The sequence below is a fragment of the Meleagris gallopavo genome, chromosome 3 (assembly GCF_905368555.1).
Source record: "Meleagris gallopavo chromosome 3, MGAL_WU_HG_1.1, whole genome shotgun sequence".
In the NCBI taxonomy this organism is placed as follows: domain Eukaryota; kingdom Metazoa; phylum Chordata; class Aves; order Galliformes; family Phasianidae; genus Meleagris; species Meleagris gallopavo.
In genome coordinates this window covers 92,892,008-92,911,374 of record NC_139406.1, presented here as the reverse complement: position 1 = coordinate 92,911,374, position 19,367 = coordinate 92,892,008, and the positions used below count along the sequence as shown (strand labels likewise).

Here is a 19,367-nt window from a genome sequence, read left to right as displayed (position 1 = left end):
TTGCATATTTGCTATGTTTTATTATATTTTGGCTCTGATCGTTTTTTTTTTTTTTTTGAGTATATTCAGTGCCATGAGTAACTTGTGTTGCATCTTTTGGGTGCTAATCCAGCCCAGCACACAATCCCTGTCTACTTTTATGAAGCTATTAATGTTACATGGGGATTTATTTTGGGACAGAGCATTGAAAACGAAGCTATCAACATTTTAGGAGCTAAGCTTAATGCTTTGCTGCTTGTCCTTTTGGAAGTTGAGCTACAGAGCGAGCACTCAGTAGGGTTTCCCCTGAGAGCGTTGCTGGGGTGTTGTCACTCATCTCCATCTTCTTGCAGTGTACATCTTTGGGAATGCTGCCTTAACTCTGTGTCCCATCCTGAAGAGCGAGGCATCAGTGAAGCCATGGGGGTCTCAAGGACCAAAAAGACAAAGGACAGCAGCAGTCGGTGGGCACCATGGTGGGGCTTGGGGTTTTATGTTGTTGCAGCTAGTTCTAGTAGGCAGCTCATTAATTGTCCTTTTGGGGAGTGCTTTTTTTCTGGTAAGATCATGCAGTGCAGCTGTATGCTATGGGTTATTGTCACCAAAGCGTTTGCAGAGAGGTTGGCCTCTATGGGATAAATTTGCTATCATCCTCAGAAAGCAAAAGAGCATGTTGGAAAAGGAGCAGGGGATGCTGAAGACAACTCAGGTGAAGGAGCAACCAGAAGAAATACCATGCACGGGGCAGGTACTTAACAGCTCTTTCTATACTTGGGCAATGGAGATGATTCTTGTGTGTGCCTTGGTGTTTCACAGGCACTAAACCCATTGCATTAACTTCTCCTTTCTCTTGGTATGTAGACTGCTGTGCTGAAAGGGAAGAAGAAAGTCAAGGAGAAGCCACTGCAGGAGAACACCATCAGTAGGTAACTCCTTAGCTGGATGGGAGGGTTGAAGGCATTTATTGGGAGGGGATGGGAGCTGTGAGGCTTTGCCTATTCCAGGTTGGAATCATCATTATGATTAAAGTAGTTTTTTTTTTTTATTAATTGGAAAAAACGTGTCTTCTCTTTTCTTTCTGTCCAAGAAGCTCTCTAAGGCATGAGGTTGCAGAAGAGAAAGATCTCAGCTCAAGCTGGCAAGATGGGATTCAAGTGAAGGAGGCAGATGCATCCTTGTTGGTATGTGGTGGTCTCTGTGCTAAGGGATTCAAAAACACTCTTAGTTTACTTTCAAGGGAGCTGTGGGGATAGTGTCTTGTAGGTTGGTGTGAGCCCACAAAAAGGATCCTTTGAGCAACTTCAATTAAATAAAAGAACTGAAGCTTGTGTGCTCCTACTAGTAGATGTGGGTGGCATTGAGGTTGCATCCAATGTATTTAGTGTTTGATCAAGAGTGTGAGCTTGCCCTAATGGGAAGCACCCAGTGATGGCTCACCCAAGCATGAGACTGGGTTAGGTCTCATCCCAACAACATTCCTTTGATTTATTTAGCCTTTGCTAATAGTTTTCCCTATTCTATGATTGTATGACTTGCTGCTGCTCTTGAGATAATGCTAGGAAGCATGTATCCAAGGCAATTCTCTGTATATCTTGCATTACCCACGTTAATATATCTCACTTGGGTAGGGGTAGGTGGAGCCCCATCTCCACGTAGACCTCAGGAGAAGTTTTGCAGTACTTTGTATTGATATCCAGGACTGGCAATAAATCCATGGAGGTTTTTGCCATAGCAGAACCCTTGGTGAATTTTTTTTTTGCTGCTTTAGGGATACTTGGCATATGCTTTTACCCTCCCATGATGAGTCTCCATCTTTCTTTCAAATGGTGTTGAAAATGTTGACCTTTCCCAACTGGAGCTGTGTTGCAGCCTTGAAACCTAAAAGCATCGTGATTGATGTCCTGTTATTGCCACCATTCTCAGTAGCATTTGCATGCAGGATTTCTGTGGAAAAGCCTGGCTCTGGAATTGACCACCTAATTTCTGATGGCGGCTGGATGATTGTGAATCTGAGAGCAGGCATATTCCCAGAGAACAGAAGTGCATATTGCCATAACCAACCTATAATTAACTCAGCTTTCTTACCCCTTAATGAGTTAACCCAGATGCTTCTCATGAGCAGCTTTCAAGAAAAATCCCTGTGTGGTTTTGGCCTCCCTTGAAAGCTTTTGGAAAGAGAAACTCAGGGAGTCAGAATTTCTTAACAAGATCCCCAGTGCTTGGCAAGCACTGATTGAAGCTGGCATGGGTTTCAGGGCAGTGCGTCGTTGGACATAGCCTTGTATGTTGGTTGGCAGATTTTGGGGGCTCTGAGTCCAACCTGAGTGCATTTGCTTCCAGATCCTGTCCTCAATTTCTCCTGTGGTTTTGCTTTTTTCCTTCACTTCCTTCCCTGCTGTTCCCTCTTATTGTATTTCCCACCTATGGCTTTGCCCCTTGCATCTCTTTTCTTTCTGCCATCTGCTACAATGGCTGTTTAACCTTGTAAGGAATAAGCTGGCCTGAATGCATGTAAGCTGTGATTAGAAGCATCTTTTTTGGAGCACTCCCATCTTTCTAGCATCCTGGCCCCAGTGTCCCCAGTAACAGCAGTACATCTAATAAGCATATGGATAAAGCGGGTGATGATTTTTCTTGTGGCTGTGCTCTACAAAATACCTTTTTGGCAGTGAAGTTAAGATATGGTTTTCCAAACCTAATAAAACCTCAAAGGTGCCTCCGTGTTTGGAGATAATTTATGCCCACTGTTTTGGGCTCTGGGTTTCTAGAAGAGGTGGCTGAGGAAGGGGATGTTCGTGGGATGCAGGGACTATGGCCTGGGTGGCTACTGTCAAAGAAGCTGGGTGATTGCTTGAGAGCAATGCTGCTGTTGGGATACCCATGCAAACTCTGCCTTTTTAACCCCTTGCTGCATCAATGCTGCTAATCCCCTCCAGGAAGAAACTGATTCCACCTTCCACCAAGGGTCATCAGTGGGACTGAAGGACTCATCCAGGTAAATCAGGATGTTTTCTTGATTTATTTTATTTTTTTTTTTGTGCGTGTGTGTGCAGAGAAATGGAAACTTATCCTTTATCTCCTTTATCATTGAGACTACCCCACTATTCATGCCTTTATGGGGCTTGGATGTGTACTGGTGCCTCTGGTGGGCCCCCAGAGGTGGCCAGAAAACAATGCAAGTAGAATTTGAGTGTGTAACCTGGGCTTTGGGTGGATGTGGGAGGCTCCTGGCCTGATCTGACCTCTCAAAGCATAGAAGGATGCTCAAGTCAGCAAGACACAATTGCTTGGCTGCACATACCTACATAAATGTGGAAAGTAGGCGGTGAGGAAACACTAAGGGGGACAAGCAGTCTCACAGTGCCTGGGAAAAGGGTGTTTCTATCCCTCTCCCTATGCTAGATCTGGGTAGAGATAGGAACCTGCATTCATAATGCTGGCCTTCAGCAGGCTGATCCTCTCCACCTTGCAGGGGCAGGGGCTTTCATGTCCAGTGAGAAGCCTCTAATAAGACCTTTTGGGGAAGGATCTCCTCTGAAAAGGCTGCAGGACTTTGCCTTCTGAGTCACAAATCAACTGGCTCCTAATAATATTGAAGTGTATTTTGCCTAGTTATTTGCACTAATGAGTTTAGTGAAAATTGTGCAATACTCCAAAAATGCATCCGGACTGGGCCATCTCCCTGGTGTCATTTCCCCAGGGCTGCTTTGGGGCTTGGGCTGTGGGAAAACAAGTTCTTCTCCAGGGATTTGACTGCAAAGCCATACTTTAACTTGGCTGTAGGCTGTGCGTCCCACATGGGGCAGCCTGGTGAGACATGGGAGAGCTATTTAGGGTCTTGAGTTTGATATGTTAGGGAGCCATGAGGCACTGCTGGTGAAGAGTGGGAATGCTGACTCTTCATAGGGATCTGAAGACAGGGTGGGAAGACCCCATCAAATGGCTTGCTGTGATGAAGTGTTGATGCCAGCAACTAGGGTTATTCCTCCCTGATGCAGAATAGGCTGTTGGTGCTGATCCCCAAGCTTTTGCCTTTCTGGGGCATTTTCTCCTCCACCCTGAGAAACTCTGACGGTTTTCTAGAAGCCTAGTTTGCTCTAGAGTCCTGCAGTCCAGTAACTTAGCACTGCTCTCCTAGAAATTAGTGGAACATCTCCCTCCCATTGTTGAAATTGATTTTGCTTGTTTGATGCTCTGGCATTCTTTATACAGGAAAGTTGGTTCTTTATGGTATTGGCACATGCCACAGAGCTTCCAAACATTCACCTGATGTCTTTGATAAAATTTTGCTGCTTTCCCCACACGTTGCTGCCAGTGGAGATTACAGATCTGGATGTTCCTTGTCATCCTGCAGCCTATTTTGATTAAGGGGTTCTGTTCTTCCTTATCGTGCTGACCCTCTGTTTCCCTTGTTAAGAGGGATGTGAGGGTGTCTGTCTGCAAATCCTCAGAGTCATGGAAGCCTGTCTTACCCAAAGGCTACCACTTCCTCCACTGTTTCCATGATGTTCAGATGCCACCTCCATGTCCTTTATTCACCAAACCCTGCAGAACTGTCCTGTTCACTAGGCAGGGGTTCTTGGAGATGTCCATGGGCATGATGTGTCTACGTTTGATCAGGAGATCTCATGGTCCTGCTCATTTGAGCTTTGTCATAAAATTGTTTGAGTTGGAAGGGCCTCTTAAAGGTCATCTAGTCCAACTTCCCCTACTGTGAACAGAGACATCTACAGTTCAGGCAGGTGCTCAGAGCCCTGTCCAGCCTGATCTTGAATGTCTCCAAGGATGAATCATCCACTACCTCAATGGGTAACCTGTTCCAGTGCTTCGCTACCTTTACTGTAAAAGAGAAAACAAACAAAACCTTCTTTATATTCAGTCTAAATTCAGTCTCTTTTAGTTTGAAAACATTTCTTCTTATCCCATCAGGGGAAATGTCATGCTGTAAGCTGCAAACAGGCCATCCCATTCCTATAAAGGCTGATCTATGCTGCTTTGGGTTATCTTCACCTGCTGCAGCATGGAGTGCTGCTGTGCTGGAGGAGATGTGATCGTGTTCAGGAGCAATCCCTTATTTTTTCCCTATGTAAGATGCAGAGGCTGCATCTTACTAAAATTCTGAGCTCCCCAGTACAAGAGAGGCCTGAATATATTTGATAGGGTCTAATGAATAGCTACAAAGATGCTTCTTGACCTGGAGCAGCTCTGCTGAGTGGAGAAGCTGAGAATCACAGAATGTTGTAAGTTGGAAGGGACCCATAAGGATCATAGAGACCAACTCCTGGCTCCATGCAGGACCACTCAAAATCCAAATCCTATGTTTGAGAGCGTTGTCACAACACTCCTTGAACTCTGACAGTCTGGGGCTGTGCCCACTACCCTTGGGAGCCTATTTCATGCCCACCACTCTGGTGAAGATCCTAACATCCACTTGACCCTCTCCATAGGGTCACAGCTTCATGCCATTCCCTCTGGTTCTGTCACTGTCACCAGAGAGTAGAGCTCAGCACTGTCCCTCTGGGGAGTTGTAGGCTGCTATGAGATCTCCCTCAGCTTCCTCTGCTCTGGACTGAACAAACACAGTGATTTTGGCTGCTTTTCTTATATACTGCCCTTTAGATCCTTCCCCATCTTCATGGTCTTCCTTTGGATGCCTTTTAGTAGTTTTACGTCCTTCCTCTTGTGCCTAAAATTTTGTTTCTGGGCAACTTGCTCTTACTTGAGCAGGGCTTGGATCAGATGGACAAAGAAGTCCGTTCCAACCTCAGCCATTCTGCTATGAGAAGAGGCTGTGTGTTTGTTACAGGTCGAAGAGTAAATCCCGGAGAGAGGGACCTGTAGTGGGACAGCAGCTTTCAGAGAGAGAGGACAACGTTGGGGTAGGAAAGCTATGGGGTGACCATGGTTCCCCAAACCCAATCTTGTGTGTTATGGTCCTCCTCTGTGCATCTGTTTGCTTTGCCTCCTTTCCCAATGTCAACCTTTTTTCCCCTGTTTTTTGCTTCCTGCAGCTCCTCAAGCCAAGTAGAGGTGATAATGGTGTGGCTGCATTCCTCTCTGGAGAGCCTGGGGCTTCAGGGTTGGCTGTGGAGGTCACTGCTTTGCGGGAGAGTGTGGAAAAAGAGCTAGACCCCCATGTCCTAGTACAGAAAGGGGACGCCAGAGGCATGAAAAGAAAAAAAGAAACAGAGAAGAAGGGACAGCCAAAGAAGCAGAAGGAGAATTTGTTGAGAAAAGGAGGGACCAAAAAGGAAAGCGTTGAGGAAAGCATTGGGAATGTGATGGAGGACATCAAGGAGGAAGATGGTGCTGATGGGGACAGGAATTGTGGAGTCAGACAGGGTAAAGCCAAGCAAGGGAGCAGCAGCACACGGGGAAGGGCTGATGAAAGGGAAAAGCAGAAAGGGAAAGGGGAGAAACGCAAGAAGGTAAAAGTGGAGGAGGAGGAGGAGCAGGGGAGGAAGAAAATAAAGAAGGAGAAAAAGGTGGATGAGAAGCAAGAGCTGGAAAGCTTAGGTGAGGAATTAGGAGTGGGAAATGAAGGAGAGGAAAGTGAAGATGGAAAAGGACTAAAGGAGGAGGAGATGGATGAAAAGGGATGGGGGCAGATTAAGAGCATAGAGACTGAGGAAAAGGAGGTGGAGAATGGAGATATGCTGGGGAAAAAGCAGAAAGACAAAGAGAAAAAGCCAAAAGAGAGAAAGAAAAAGAAGGGGAAGAAAAATAAGGAGAAGAGTGAAGAGGAAGAGACCCCAAAGAAAACCCAGAAAAGAAAATCTAAGGATGAAGGAGAGGAGAATAACAACAAAAAGGTTAAAAAGGAGAGAAAAGAAAAAGAAAAGAAAGAAGAAACAGAAAACAAGTGGAAATGGTAAGCATCCTGCATGTTTTTGGCCTCTGAGCAGATTTAACTTGAATGTAATGAGGCTTTTAATTTTATTTCTTAGGATAAAACTGAAACTTTTCTATTTTTTATTAATATTTTTATTAACTGCTTGGCTGTATTTTCTGAGGTCCTGAACTTGATGCTTTGGGCAATTGGAAGGAGGTGAGAGATAACAGGAGGTTGTGACTACATAATAGTATTCATATGATATTTTTATGGTACGTACTACTATAAGAATACATATTCCTCCTGAACTGGCTTTGCTGATGTCCAACCAAGCAAGATAGGTGCTCGTGGCTGGTGAAAGGAGGTGATCAACAAACCCCTTTCCAGCCTGTCACAAACTCTGGGCTGTATGGAGCTGCTGGGCATTATCCCAGTTATCCCAAACAGGGATGCTCATGGGTATCACCCAAATCATACAACGATAGAACAACTTTGGTTGGAAAGATCATTTAGTTCCAACAACCCCAGACCTTAGGAAATGATTTTGTGGGACACAGCGTGTTTTGAAAATAGATTTTATTTAAAAAAAAAATCCTGTTCCATAAAAAGCAGTGCTGCTGCATTGCTTAAGTCGTGTGTTAGGCTGAATTGCCTCAAAGCATGCAAACACACACACACACAGAACTACATTTCCCACAAGGCTCCATTGCTCCAACACGTGGGGGAAGTGCCACAACCCCAACCAACAGCGGGTGTTTTCTTCACATGGCAATGCTTTGGGCAATGCCAGCGTGCCCCAGCTGGTAACAGGCTGCTGGGACATGATGCTGGGGATGACCACCTCTGTGGGCTGCGGGTGGGATGTATCGGTGTTTGGCCACCTCGCTGCTTGGCCGAGGGGTCCCTCGCCCTCCGTTCATCCCCACTGCCTTCCGTGCAGGGTCAGGGGGCTGCAGCAGGTGAGTTCAGGGGTTTGCTTTGCTTGGCCGGAGGGTTGCATGGGTTTGGGGGGAGAGGTGGATGCATTACAGCGCTCTGCAAATCACTGCTAGCCTCTCAGAGGCACTTTCAGCCACATTTTCTGCAGCCTGTTGATTTAATATGTGTTTATCTTTATATTTTCCTAGTTATCTTTTAAAATATATATATATATATATTTTTTTTTTCCCCATATATTTTTATTTTCCTGGCACAATGTGCTTTTTGATGCAATCTATCCGGCTTTTGATGCAATCTTCTCCTGTGGAACATTCCTCTTCTGAAACACTTCCGGGGTACCGCCGAGCAACGTGACTCCATTCCTAGTCTTTGTTTTCTGCTTTTCTTTTTGCTTGCTTGTTTCCAGTGGTAAAATTTTGCTATTCTTCTTTCCTGCTGGTTCCATTTTCCCAGAGATGTTGGGAGTTCTCTGAGAGTCGTGGGGTGCAGATCCCCTGCTTGTCTCCGTGCATTGCCTGCTGCTTCTTCCTCTTTACTCAAACCCCAGTTATCTTTTTTCATATTCTGTTTAAAATATTTATAATTTTTTTTTTTCAGGGTGAGTGTTTTTTAATCTATCTAACTTGCATCCTTATTTTACAGCTGCAACTTGCAGTCATTTTTAAAATCCTATTTGCCACGCAGGGGTGGGGGAGTGGTGCGTTAAGATCCTATTTGCATGAAGATCACACCATAGGCAATATGGGATGGTGGGATGACCGTGATCCCTTTTGTTTTTGCATTTTTTAGTGGACAGGACTGGATGTCCTGTCCATTTTAACCCTTGCATCTTTGCAAAATGAGAATCTTTTGTAGCTCGGGGTGGCATGTTGGTGGTTGTCCCCGGAGGTTTGGTCGATGGTTCTCTCCTTTTGCTCTCCCTCCCTCAGTTCCTTCACATCCCACTGAACGTGTCTCATTGGGTCATTCTGCCTCCTCCAGGATGTTTTTCCCTTGGTTGGATCATTGTTTTCCATGTTTGAAAGAATGGGGAAACTGAGGCATTGTCTGGAGTGATGGAATTTCACTTAAATGTTGTGGTACTACTCAGGAGAAGTTCCCAGACACTGAGGTAGGGTTGATCTCATTGATCTATGTGCTTCTATCCCAGGTGGGAAGAAGAGAAGACAAATGATGGGGTGAAGTGGAAACAGCTGGAACACAAAGGACCCTACTTTGTCCCTCTCTATGAGCCTCTGCCTGATGATGTGCAATTTTATTATGATGGTAGGTTCACCCTGGGAAGGGGCACATGGTGTTGTCTTCTGCATGGCTAAGGAGCTGGTATCTCCTCTTACATAGGAGAGGCAAGCTGCAGAGAACTTATTAAAAGAGCCGTAATATCCCTTTGGAGTAAACCTCACCTGGGATTTGATCCTCTGCTTACAGCCTTTTTTTTTTTTTTTTTTTTTTTGCCTGTGGGATGCTCAGGGCTGGACCCTGAGTATCTCAAAGTGATGCAATGCATATCAGTGCCAATACCTTAAGATTCTGTCTAACTTTGCAAAGGTGGACCAGGAGGGGATGGATACAGGCTTCTACTGTTCTCCTTTGGTTTATACTGTGTTTGCTGGACTCTCTTTCTCCCCATTCTCCAGCCCTGAATCCTTCCCTCTGAATTGAAGGATGGAAGCAAGAATCATAGAATCATTAAGGCTGGAAAAGACTTCTAAGAACATCAAGTCTGTCAGCCTATCACCAATTTTTCCTTCTAACCGTATCCCTCAGTACCCCATCTCCATGTTTCTTGAACACCTCTGGAGATAGTGATTCTACCACCACCCTGAGCAGTCTGTTCCAATTAAGGGATAACTGAATAAGGAGCCCATGGAGTCCCAGGGAGCCTTGGTCCTCAGCTTCTCACTGAGGCTTCCTATTCCTTGTAGTTCTTCATAACGGGAGGAAATAAAAAGCCAATATGAGAAAATGTGATATGTGGCAATTCAGTCAGTAGAGGGCATGCTAAGACATTGATAGGTTTGCCAGTGACTTTTTTTTTTTTTTACTATGTGAAGCAGCTATTTGTAGTTCTGCATAGGGTTTGGATGCCCTCTGTGCTCCTGGAGACCCATTTGTGCGGTGTGCATCAGGGCTGGTTCTTTAGTTTGGGATCTGGGGAGGTGCCGTCACTATTGCTGCAGTTCAGGTGGGAGTCAACACCCCAAAATCAGTATCTAGTGCAGAATTGAACCATCTCTGGGACTCTGAAGGGTGCTTTTTTTGTGGCTTGTCCAGAAAAGGTATTTTTAAAATGTTTGCTTTCTAGCAGGAGCCAAGATGTTTCCTGAGCTCGTTGATTCAAGAGAGGTTGATGGCTTTGCCACCTCCACTAAATGACTTGTGGAATTTCCACATTGATTGTTTCATCCCACATCTTGTGGGATGTGATTTGATGTGAAACTTCTGAGTGGTATCTTGGCTATTCAGCATGCACCTGGAACTGACCATGGTTGGGAAAGCAAACCTTTCTATGTTGTCCTGTTAAGTCAAGAGTTTGAGACTGAGGGACATTGTTGAGGGATGTGATGTGGTCATGGTGTTGATGGCTTTATGGTTGGACTTGATGATTTTAGAGGTCTTTTTTTTTTTAACTGTAGTGATTTTATAATTCATTGCACAGAGTCTGCTGTGGCTCAGTAAGCTCAGTGTAATTCAGGATCTCTACTCTCCTGGAAAAGAACACATAGCGTGTGATTTCAAATTGGTTGTGGCAGCATCCTGCTGTGCTGAGTGCTCAGTGTTGATCCATAGGCAAAACTGTGTGTGGGCTGCCAGTGTCCATTTTCTGCCTTTGTCCTTGCTCTGGGCACTGTGCTGAACGTGAGGACCAACCAAGCAGTCTCCTAAGATTGCTGGATTGAGATGTCCCTATAACCAATGCTAATGCTCCTCTGCCTTTCTAGGTAAACCCCTGAAGCTGAGCCTAGCCACGGAAGAAATTGCCACTTTCTATGCAAAAATGCTTGATCATGAGTACACGACTAAAGAGATCTTCCAGAACAACTTTTTTAATGACTGGAGGAAGGTATCTTGCATATTGTGTTTTCCTTGCTGTCAATCCTCTGCATTAAAACCCAGTGTTAAGACCTTGGACTGCGTGTGGGAAGGAGGGGATGCTTTGGGGGGATGTATCTTCTTATTTCCGTGTTTATTTGGGGATAGGTCATGGTTTGCTGTCTTTAAGCATCCCTGAGTTCCTCAAGTTAGGACTTCTGAGTTTTAGTGATACTATCTCAAAATAGACCCTAGGTTTTCTCTGAGGCGTTCATCCCTCTCAAAGATTAATCTTCTGGTCCTGCAGCGCTATGGCAAATTCCTTATGCACAAATGAGACACTTCCTTGTGCACATCCCACCTTTCAGTGTCACTTCTGTAGGCTGTACCATCTGCGTGTGCTCTTGGAGCCCCTTCTTTCTGTAGCAGAGCTTTAAGTCTGTTCCATTCCACAGCTGGTTGTGTTTTGCTTCTTTGTGGGTCCAGAGCAGCCTGGCCGCTTGCTGGTACAGCTTTATCTACTCTTGGGTGGATGTAGCTAAAATATCTGGGTTGGCTGCATCCCTCTGCCTTTTTTTTTTTTTTTTTTTATGAACTGGTGTGAGGATCTTTATTTCCTTTTCTCCAGAGGTGAAACATAGCCAAAAAGCACTACAGAGTTGTTTTTGCCACCTACATTAATTACTTTATGGCTGGGAAAGACCACTAAGATCATCTAGTTCAATTGCTAACTCATCACCACCATGTCCACTACACCATGTCCCTCTGTGCCATACTCAGCCTTCTTCAATTCTTCCACAGGAGATGACGCCTCAGGAACAAGAGATAATCAAGCAGTTGGATAAGTGTGACTTCAGGGAGATTCATAAGTACTTTGTGGACAAAAATGAGGCACGGAAAGCACTCTCCAAAGAGGAGAAGCAGGTAAGAACTGTTTCTTATGATACCTAGAACTGACCGATATGCTTTGGGAGCAGCTTAGGGTGTTTTAGTTCTTTCTTGCCTCCCATCCTTGTGGGTTATGCCCTGATCTGGGAACTCTTTGGCATTTGGACCACATCCATCACATCTTTCATTAAGTTTTTCTGCAAATAGTGCACATTTCCTGGCTTTGAAAGGTACCAGTCATCCTTAGTCCATGGGTTGAGGTTCTGCTCTGTCCAGAAAATGGTGGACCTTTGCTTCATTAGCGTGTCATGTTGGGACTGCATTGCCATATGAGTTTGCAAGGTGCATGAGGATAAATGTGTATGAAGTAAACTTGAACCTTTGATCAATTTTCTCTAACCTTTTGAGCTCTCTTTACTGCCTTGTGCTTGCTCACTTTTTTTTTTTCCCTAGTGGAAAGAAGTCATAGGAATTCAACTTAGTCTTATGGGTTGACACGGTGCTTGTTTCAGAAACTGAAGGAGGAGGCAGATAAGATCCAGGAGGAGTATGGATATTGCATCCTTGATGGGCACAGGGAGAAGATAGGCAACTTCAAAACTGAGCCTCCAGGGCTGTTCCGTGGACGTGGTGATCACCCCAAAATGGGAATGCTGAAGAAGAGGATTATGCCAGAAGATGTGATCATCAACTGCAGCAAGTGAGTTGCTGAGATAAGAGATAAACTCTTGGGGATGGGGTAAGCAACACGTTTCCTGTAAGTGGAAACAAGTTAGTTAGTTCTCTTGTTATGCCTTGCATCCAAAGAGTAAAGACTGATAGCACTGTGGAGTAATTTTGAGCAGGCTGTTTTCTGTAAGCAATGATGCAACTTTTTGGGCATCCTTAGCTTGCTGGGAAGAAATGATTGGGATGCCAACCTGTTTCTTCTCCTTTGTGATCTTTCAAATCATAGAATCATATTGAAAAACACCTCTAAGATCATCTGATATAACCAATGGTTGTATCCTTGTTCTATCCACAGGGACTCCAAGATCCCTGAGCCACCAGTGGGGCATAAATGGAAGGAAGTACGTTTTGACAACACAGTCACCTGGCTGGCCTCGTGGACTGAAAATATCCAGAACTCCTTAAAGTACATCATGCTGAATCCCAGCTCTAAGCTGAAGGTCAGTGAGATGCTGCTCTTTGTGAGGAGCTCTATGGTCACTCCTCTCTTTCCAGGAAGAAAGGTCATAGGGGTGAAGATCATAGAATGATGTTGCAAAGATGTTGCATGCCAATGAAAATGTACTTTCTCTCAAAAAGGCAGAAAACTAGATTAGTTGGGATGCCCTTGGTTGTGGTTGGGGGAGAGGGAAAAAGGTGTTTTTGTTGAGTACTGAGTCTGTTTTTAGGGACAGATTGCTACTTGTAGAGCTGTCCCTGTGTTGTGCTGCTCACGTGCATCCTGGTAAGGCTGCTGAGAGCTGGGCTTGCACTGAGAAAACCCATGGGGAGTTAGAGTCCGTGGGGTTTGGTTCGTTTGTGTCAGCAAATGGAGGACAGGAGGAGGTGGGATGGCCATCTGTAGTACTGTGGGAGGGAGGGAAATGAACGGGAGAGAAAGGTGACTTAAAGCTTTTTCCATTCTTCAAAGCAAATAAGGAAAGTGCATGCAAGTTAGGCACAGCCGAATACATGCATTATGTGTCATTCCACACTAATGGTGTGTGAAAATCTGTGGCTATAGCTGTGCAGTGTTGTAACAGTTGACTCCTTGCTTGTCTTATGCTGGCCACAAGCTGGCAGAAGATGCATCCAGACAATGAGCAGCTCAGATTTTGTGAAGATCCTGAGTCCAGGGCAGCCAGCAGAGGGCATCGAGACTCCAGTTGAGTTGTTTCTGCTTTTTTTTTTTTTTTTTTTTTTCCTGGATTTCTTGGATTATTATTTTTTTTCCCTCAGGAAGGCACTATATTCTGAATTTTTAGACCCTGGAAGTTGTGTTCCCAGAACAGTCTGGCTGGCATGGATGGAAATAAGATGAGATGCTGAATGACAGTGCATTGGCTTCTCTTTCCAGGGGGAAAAGGACTGGCAGAAGTTTGAGGTAGCCCGGAGACTGAAGGATGTTGTCCACAAAATCCGTGCTCAGTACCAGGCTGACTGGAAATCCAAAGAGATGAAGAAGCGACAAAGAGCAGTGGCCCTCTACTTCATTGATAAGGTACCTGTGGCCTCACCTTGGCACCTTGCTTCTTTGCTACTTTTGAGGTTGGCATTATCTAACCTGATCCACTTCTTATTGACTGGATATTACTAGCTCCACGATTTTCTTTTTCCTGATGTTTGTGTCTACTTCACCTTTTCAAGAAGAATTCTGGTGGGCTGGAGTGGTTGATTTATGGCTTTGTGTGTCCTTTCAGCTGGCCTTGAGAGCTGGTAATGAGAAAGAAGAAGGGGAGACTGCAGACACAGTTGGCTGCTGTTCCCTACGTGTGGAGCACATCAAGCTGCACTCTGAGCTGGATGGGCAGGAGCATGTGGTGGAGTTTGACTTCCTTGGGAAAGATTCTATCCGTTATTACAACAAAGTATCGGTGGAAAAGCCAGTAAGTGTGGCTAAGATGGATATCATGGCCATGTGGCAGTGTGGCACAAGGTTCACTGGATGGCTTGGCTCATTTAATAGTCATCAGTCCCAAATCTGTATCTGAAGATTGTTTTGACCCCATTATTAACAGTATGTGCAAGAGACAGAAGTCTTTTTCAACCTTAATGATTCTGTGATTCCATCTAAGATTGTCTAGACCAACTGTCCCCTTTCCACTACTGTAAGGGTACAGTGCAATAAGAATGTATACGTGTTGACTCCTGGCCTGCAAAAAGGGGGGAGACTTTTGGATTAGGGCTTTCAAGGCTGTTTTAGCCCATGAACTATGAGAGAAGTAACACTTCCTGCTGAAGCATCCCCAGTTGACTACTGGGAATTAAGACTTGAACGCGGGCCCCATTGTTTGTTTGTGTGCCCATGGGATAGGTGATGCTGTTTGTGTGGGATGATGGAATGCTACTGGTAGGGGTGATGGAGAAAACAACTTGTGGCACTAACGTTGTCTTGAGGTCCTAATGGAAGTCCTTGAAATTCAGTGAGTGATTTGGTAGGATGTATATTCTGCAAGTCCAAATCAGAGTGCTGCTGTTTGGGAAGGCTGATGGAGATGAGGGAATTGTCTGGAGTCAATTTGCTCTTTGTCCTTGACCAGGGCCATCCTTTCTTCTCCCTCTCTAGGTGTTCAAGAACCTGCAGCTGTTCATGAAGAACAAAGACCCGGGTGATGACCTCTTTGATAGGCTCTCTGTAAGTTTTTGCATCTCCACTTTTGAACCCTTTGTTGAACCATAAAATTTCAGCATCTCAATCACAATTCTATTTCTCTTCCCATTCTTCTTCCACTGGTGATATCTCTAATTTCCCAAATGCAGGCCTAGATGTCTGCATGCACCCATAAGTAATGCATGTCCCTGCTAAGGAGGTGGTTTCTGCTCTGACCTGTCTGGGAGGAATTGCCCATCCACATGCTGCTCAGGGCATTGCTGGAGGTGTCAAACCTCACCAATTTGGCTCTTCCACACCTAACTGGGGCTCAGTGGAAGTGTGAGAGCATGCTGGAGTGATGTGCTGCAGCCTTCTCCCAAGCTATCCCCTTGGTAAAACCTCTTACCTCCTCTTCAGCATGTGATATTGACTGCTGCCCCCCATGCTCCCCTTCTGCCCACGTGCCTTACAAAGCCGCTAGCCCAACTTTAGAGGTAAGAAGTTGCTCCTCTCTGCCTGGATCAACTTTCTCTGTGATAGGCCTTTCGTATCTTCTGGCCTGATTTTAGCCCCATCTGCTCTTTAGAACAAAGATATCAAATGCAATTTATGTGAGAAATACTCAGTGTGAGATGTGGCTTCTTGGATATATGTGGGCAGAAGCTATTGAATTTCAAAGGTTCTCCGAATTTTAGTGATGTTTCTCCTAGTCTTCATTAGGGTGTGAGCCAACGGGTAAATATGCAAGGTATAGCTTATCTGTTTAATTAGTTTGCTTAGGAAGAAGATGGTCTGAAAAAAAGATTTGTTTTGACTTCTGCTTGTTCCTTCTTCCTTTTTTTTTCCTCTCTATGTTGTCCTGCATTTGCCTTCCAGACAGTCATCTTGAACAAACACCTTCAGGAGCTGATGAATGGTTTGACTGCCAAAGTGTTCAGGACCTACAATGCTTCCATCACCTTGCAGGAGCAGCTCAAGGCCCTCACAAACCGTTAGTTCTTAATCATGTTTGTGGTGACTCCAACTGTGTTGTAGGGGCAGTGGGCTCAGATATCCATCCACTGCCTTGGTGTCCTCATTATCCACTCTTCCTTGGCTGGTCATGGATCATGTTGCAGAGTAGTATGTAGCTTATGGGTATGTGCAGCAGGTTGGGAGCCATGCAAAGTGGCAAAATCAAATCACCTGCTTAAGTGGTAGTCTGACAATCAAGATGGGAGTAGATTTTCCTCTTCTTTACATTGTTGGTTGGTTGTGTTATTTCTGTCCTGCCTTCAAGTGATGAGACATGATCATTTGGTTGTAGAAATTGGTAAAGGACCACCATTATTGCTCTCCTATGGCAAAGGCCAACAACTTGATGTTCTGGTCTGTTCTTTGCCTTCCCCAATTCCCAGAAAGGAAACAAATAGTGATGCTGCGCTTCATTTCCAGCTGAAGACAGTGTTGCTGGAAAGCTTCTCTCCTACAACCGAGCAAACCGAGCTGTGGCCATCCTGTGCAACCATCAGAGATCCACGCCGAAAACCTTTGAGAAGTCAATGCAAAATCTGCAAACCAAGGTGAGGCTGACCAAACTAAGAGTCCTCAGATTTGTTCCCACCTTGCTGATATCCCTTGAATGGGGAAAAAGGAGGGGGAAAAACACGATGCTTGAAGAGACTGCATAGAGCAAGCATGGCAAGGAATTTTGTGGCATTGAGTGATGAAGTGGTTTAGTGGACATTGATGGTGATGGGTTGATAGTTGGACTGGATAATCTGTTACAATCTTAACGATTCTATGAAGGAATGAATCAGTAATAGCACCTTTTTTTAATTAGTGCAGAGATACCAGCAATCTAGGGGAATAAGGATGGGATAAGCACAAATGGCATGAATATGTTTGTTTTTTTCAATCATTTGTTGTCTTCAGATGAAGCTGGGTGCATGGCTTAAGGCCATGGAAGTAAGTTTTACAATTTGATGGCTTGTAGGAGAACCAGCTGAAATTTTAATGGGTCTGCTACAGAAATGCTACAAACTATGATTTTGTATTTGTCCTCAGCTCTTTTGTTCACAGCCTACCAGCAAGCTTGGGCCTTTGTGATTGTGGCTCAATGCTGTTATAAGCCAGACAGCTTTGGTCAGTTGCATAAGGTGAATAAGTGCTGCAAGTGTTTCTGACATCAGTAATGTGAGCTCTAGCATGAGTCTCAGGGCTATTTCTGGGGGCTGCAGTGGGGCTGATGAGAAATTGAGGAGCAATGTGGTGTCGTAAGGGTAGCTGAAATCTCTATGGAGGGGCATGAGCTGGGACTCACTCTATTTACTTCAGATTGATGCCAAGAAGGAACAGCTGGAAAAAGCCCGACAAGAGCTGGAAGAAGCTGAAGATGAGTTAAAAGACAAAAAAGATGCCAAAGCAGAGGCGTGAGTGATTCTTTTCAATTCTTGTTAGCAGAGGGACCTCTGCCCACATCTGTGGGTGGGAATGTTGTGGTCCAATACCCTATATGCAGCTAATTGGAACTGAAATCGTTTCTGGGTACCTCCTTTCCCATGGGAGCCTGGCAGATGGATGAAGGTCTTTTGTGGATGGTTCTCTGCAGCAGTAGGACTGCCAAATAACTCCTTGTAGAGATTCATTTCTTTTATAGTAGGGCACATCTCTATGAATATTTAGACTTCAATGCAAACTGCTGGGTCATCCTACAAATGCTGTGGTGCATAGAGTGCTTAACTTGGGGTTGAAGCTGACTATACACAGACTGGTCCTGATATGTGTTTTCCTGTAGACTGTGGCATATCAAATCTATGCGGCAGTCATAGTGTGAGTCTTGTCTGAATTTACTCCTCCTGGAGCCCAAGCGTGGTTGTCTGAGATCACATTTGCACATGGAGTCTGCTACTTCCCCAATCTTTGTACAAAAATGTTCAAAAAATAAATCAATCTTATTTCTCAAATAATTAATCTATGAGTGGGCACGGTGGTGATGGTTGGACTTGATGACCTTGGAGGTATTTTCCAATCTTAGTGATTCTACTTTTCTCTCATAGTCTGGTACTAAATCTTCCACTTTGCCATCCTAGAGCTATTTCTAGACTCAGTGGGTGTAGAGATCACTGAGATGAAGCTCGTTCATTTCCCATCATTTTCCTAAAAAGCATAAAAACAGGAGAAACTAATTTGTATTTCACTTCTGCTGCTTTTCCCCTTTTAACCTGCTCCCTGTGTTGCTCTTCCTTTCCCCTCAGCAATGTGCAAAAGAAAAAGAAGCTGTTGGAACGTCTGAAGGAACAGTTGGTCAAGCTGAATGTCCAGGCCACAGACAAGGAGGAGAACAAACAGATAGCTCTGGGCACGTCCAAGCTGAATTACCTGGATCCCAGGATTAGCATAGCCTGGTAAGCTTTGAACATGCTCTGGGGAAGATGTTTCTCTAGAGATGTGCAGATTGCCTGCTTTTGGGGAAGAAGTACATGCTCGAGCCTTTGGGGAAAAACTTGGTGTTTGGCCAGAGAAACCTGTCCAAGCTCTGGAGTTGATCACAGAATCATTAAAGTTGGGGAAAAACCTCCTAAAATCATCCGGTCCAACCATCAGCAAAGCCAAAAACTGCAACTTGCCTTGCAGTCAGTACCTTGTAAGCAAGGGAAGATGACACTTCTTGCCTTAAAACCAGAAGGGACAATTTGCACATTTATCAACAGAGGCAAGGTACAAAAGTGAATTTCCTCTGGGAGTTTAAGGAAATTGCAGAAGTGAATTTCCTCTGGGGGCTTAAGGAAATTGCAGAAGTGAACATGGTGGGCTATGGTGGGAGCCAATTGGGATGGGTAGTGCATCCCTTGGGATGTCTCCCCATTGCGTTGTGGTCTCCATAGGTGTAAGAAGTTTGGTGTGCCCATTGAGAAGATCTTCAACAAGACGCAGAGGGAGAAGTTTGCTTGGGCAATCGACATGACTGATGAGGACTTTGAGTTCTGAGGAAGCACCTTTCCTGTTAGCCTCATGCTCATCTGGTGCTGTTTAATAACTTTTTTTATGTGCTGCTGCAGTTGTTACAGAGGTGGGATGGTTGTCTAACACAAGTTTGTAGGCGTTTCATGCTGGTTTTTGTATTAAAAAAAAATAGAAACCAAGTGTTAAAAGCAAATACTACTGACTTGTGACACTCATTCTGAGTGCAAATTAAATGTGAACTTTTAATTCCTCTCTAGAGCTGCCAGGTGCTTTGGATATCTTCTTCCTTCCTCCTCGTCCAGAATCTTGGAAGAAGATTGAGAGCCTTAACTGTGCCAATAAATAGGATTAACTGTGTAATCTTATCTCCTTGTGGAGAAATGCTGTGCTTCTTAGATGCTCTGAATTATCCTGATGTGGAAACATGAGGCAATGATGTGCTGAAACAGG

At 44.7% G+C, this 19,367-nt stretch overlaps 2 protein-coding genes across 3 annotated transcripts; both read left to right on the top strand.

Moving 5' to 3' along the window:
- Positions 1-399: 399 nt before the first annotated feature.
- LOC146544813 (uncharacterized) lies at positions 400-6,866 on the top strand. The gene is made up of 7 exons (XM_085221769.1): positions 400-443; positions 637-727; positions 841-905; positions 1,067-1,160; positions 2,916-2,974; positions 5,786-5,858; positions 5,991-6,866. Exons 1-7 carry the CDS (start codon positions 400-402, stop codon positions 6,852-6,854), a joined length of 1,290 nt encoding a protein of 429 aa, XP_085077895.1. The 3' UTR covers positions 6,855-6,866.
- Positions 6,867-7,524: 658 nt separating this feature from the next.
- TOP1MT (DNA topoisomerase I mitochondrial) lies at positions 7,525-19,282 on the top strand. Of its 2 annotated transcripts, none has more exons than XM_010709344.4 (14): positions 7,525-7,770; positions 8,901-9,016; positions 10,693-10,814; positions 11,585-11,707; positions 12,184-12,371; positions 12,696-12,840; positions 13,737-13,880; positions 14,080-14,265; positions 14,946-15,014; positions 15,849-15,963; positions 16,407-16,534; positions 17,289-17,383; positions 18,209-18,358; positions 18,839-19,282. In XM_010709344.4, exons 1-14 carry the CDS (start codon positions 7,673-7,675, stop codon positions 18,939-18,941), a joined length of 1,782 nt encoding a protein of 593 aa, XP_010707646.1. In that variant the 5' UTR covers positions 7,525-7,672; the 3' UTR covers positions 18,942-19,282. The 2 variants fall into 2 exon arrangements, with proteins under 2 accessions (XP_010707646.1, XP_010707647.1); XM_010709345.4 differs by lacking the exon at positions 7,525-7,770 and adding an exon at positions 8,073-8,348.
- Positions 19,283-19,367: the final 85 nt, after the last annotated feature.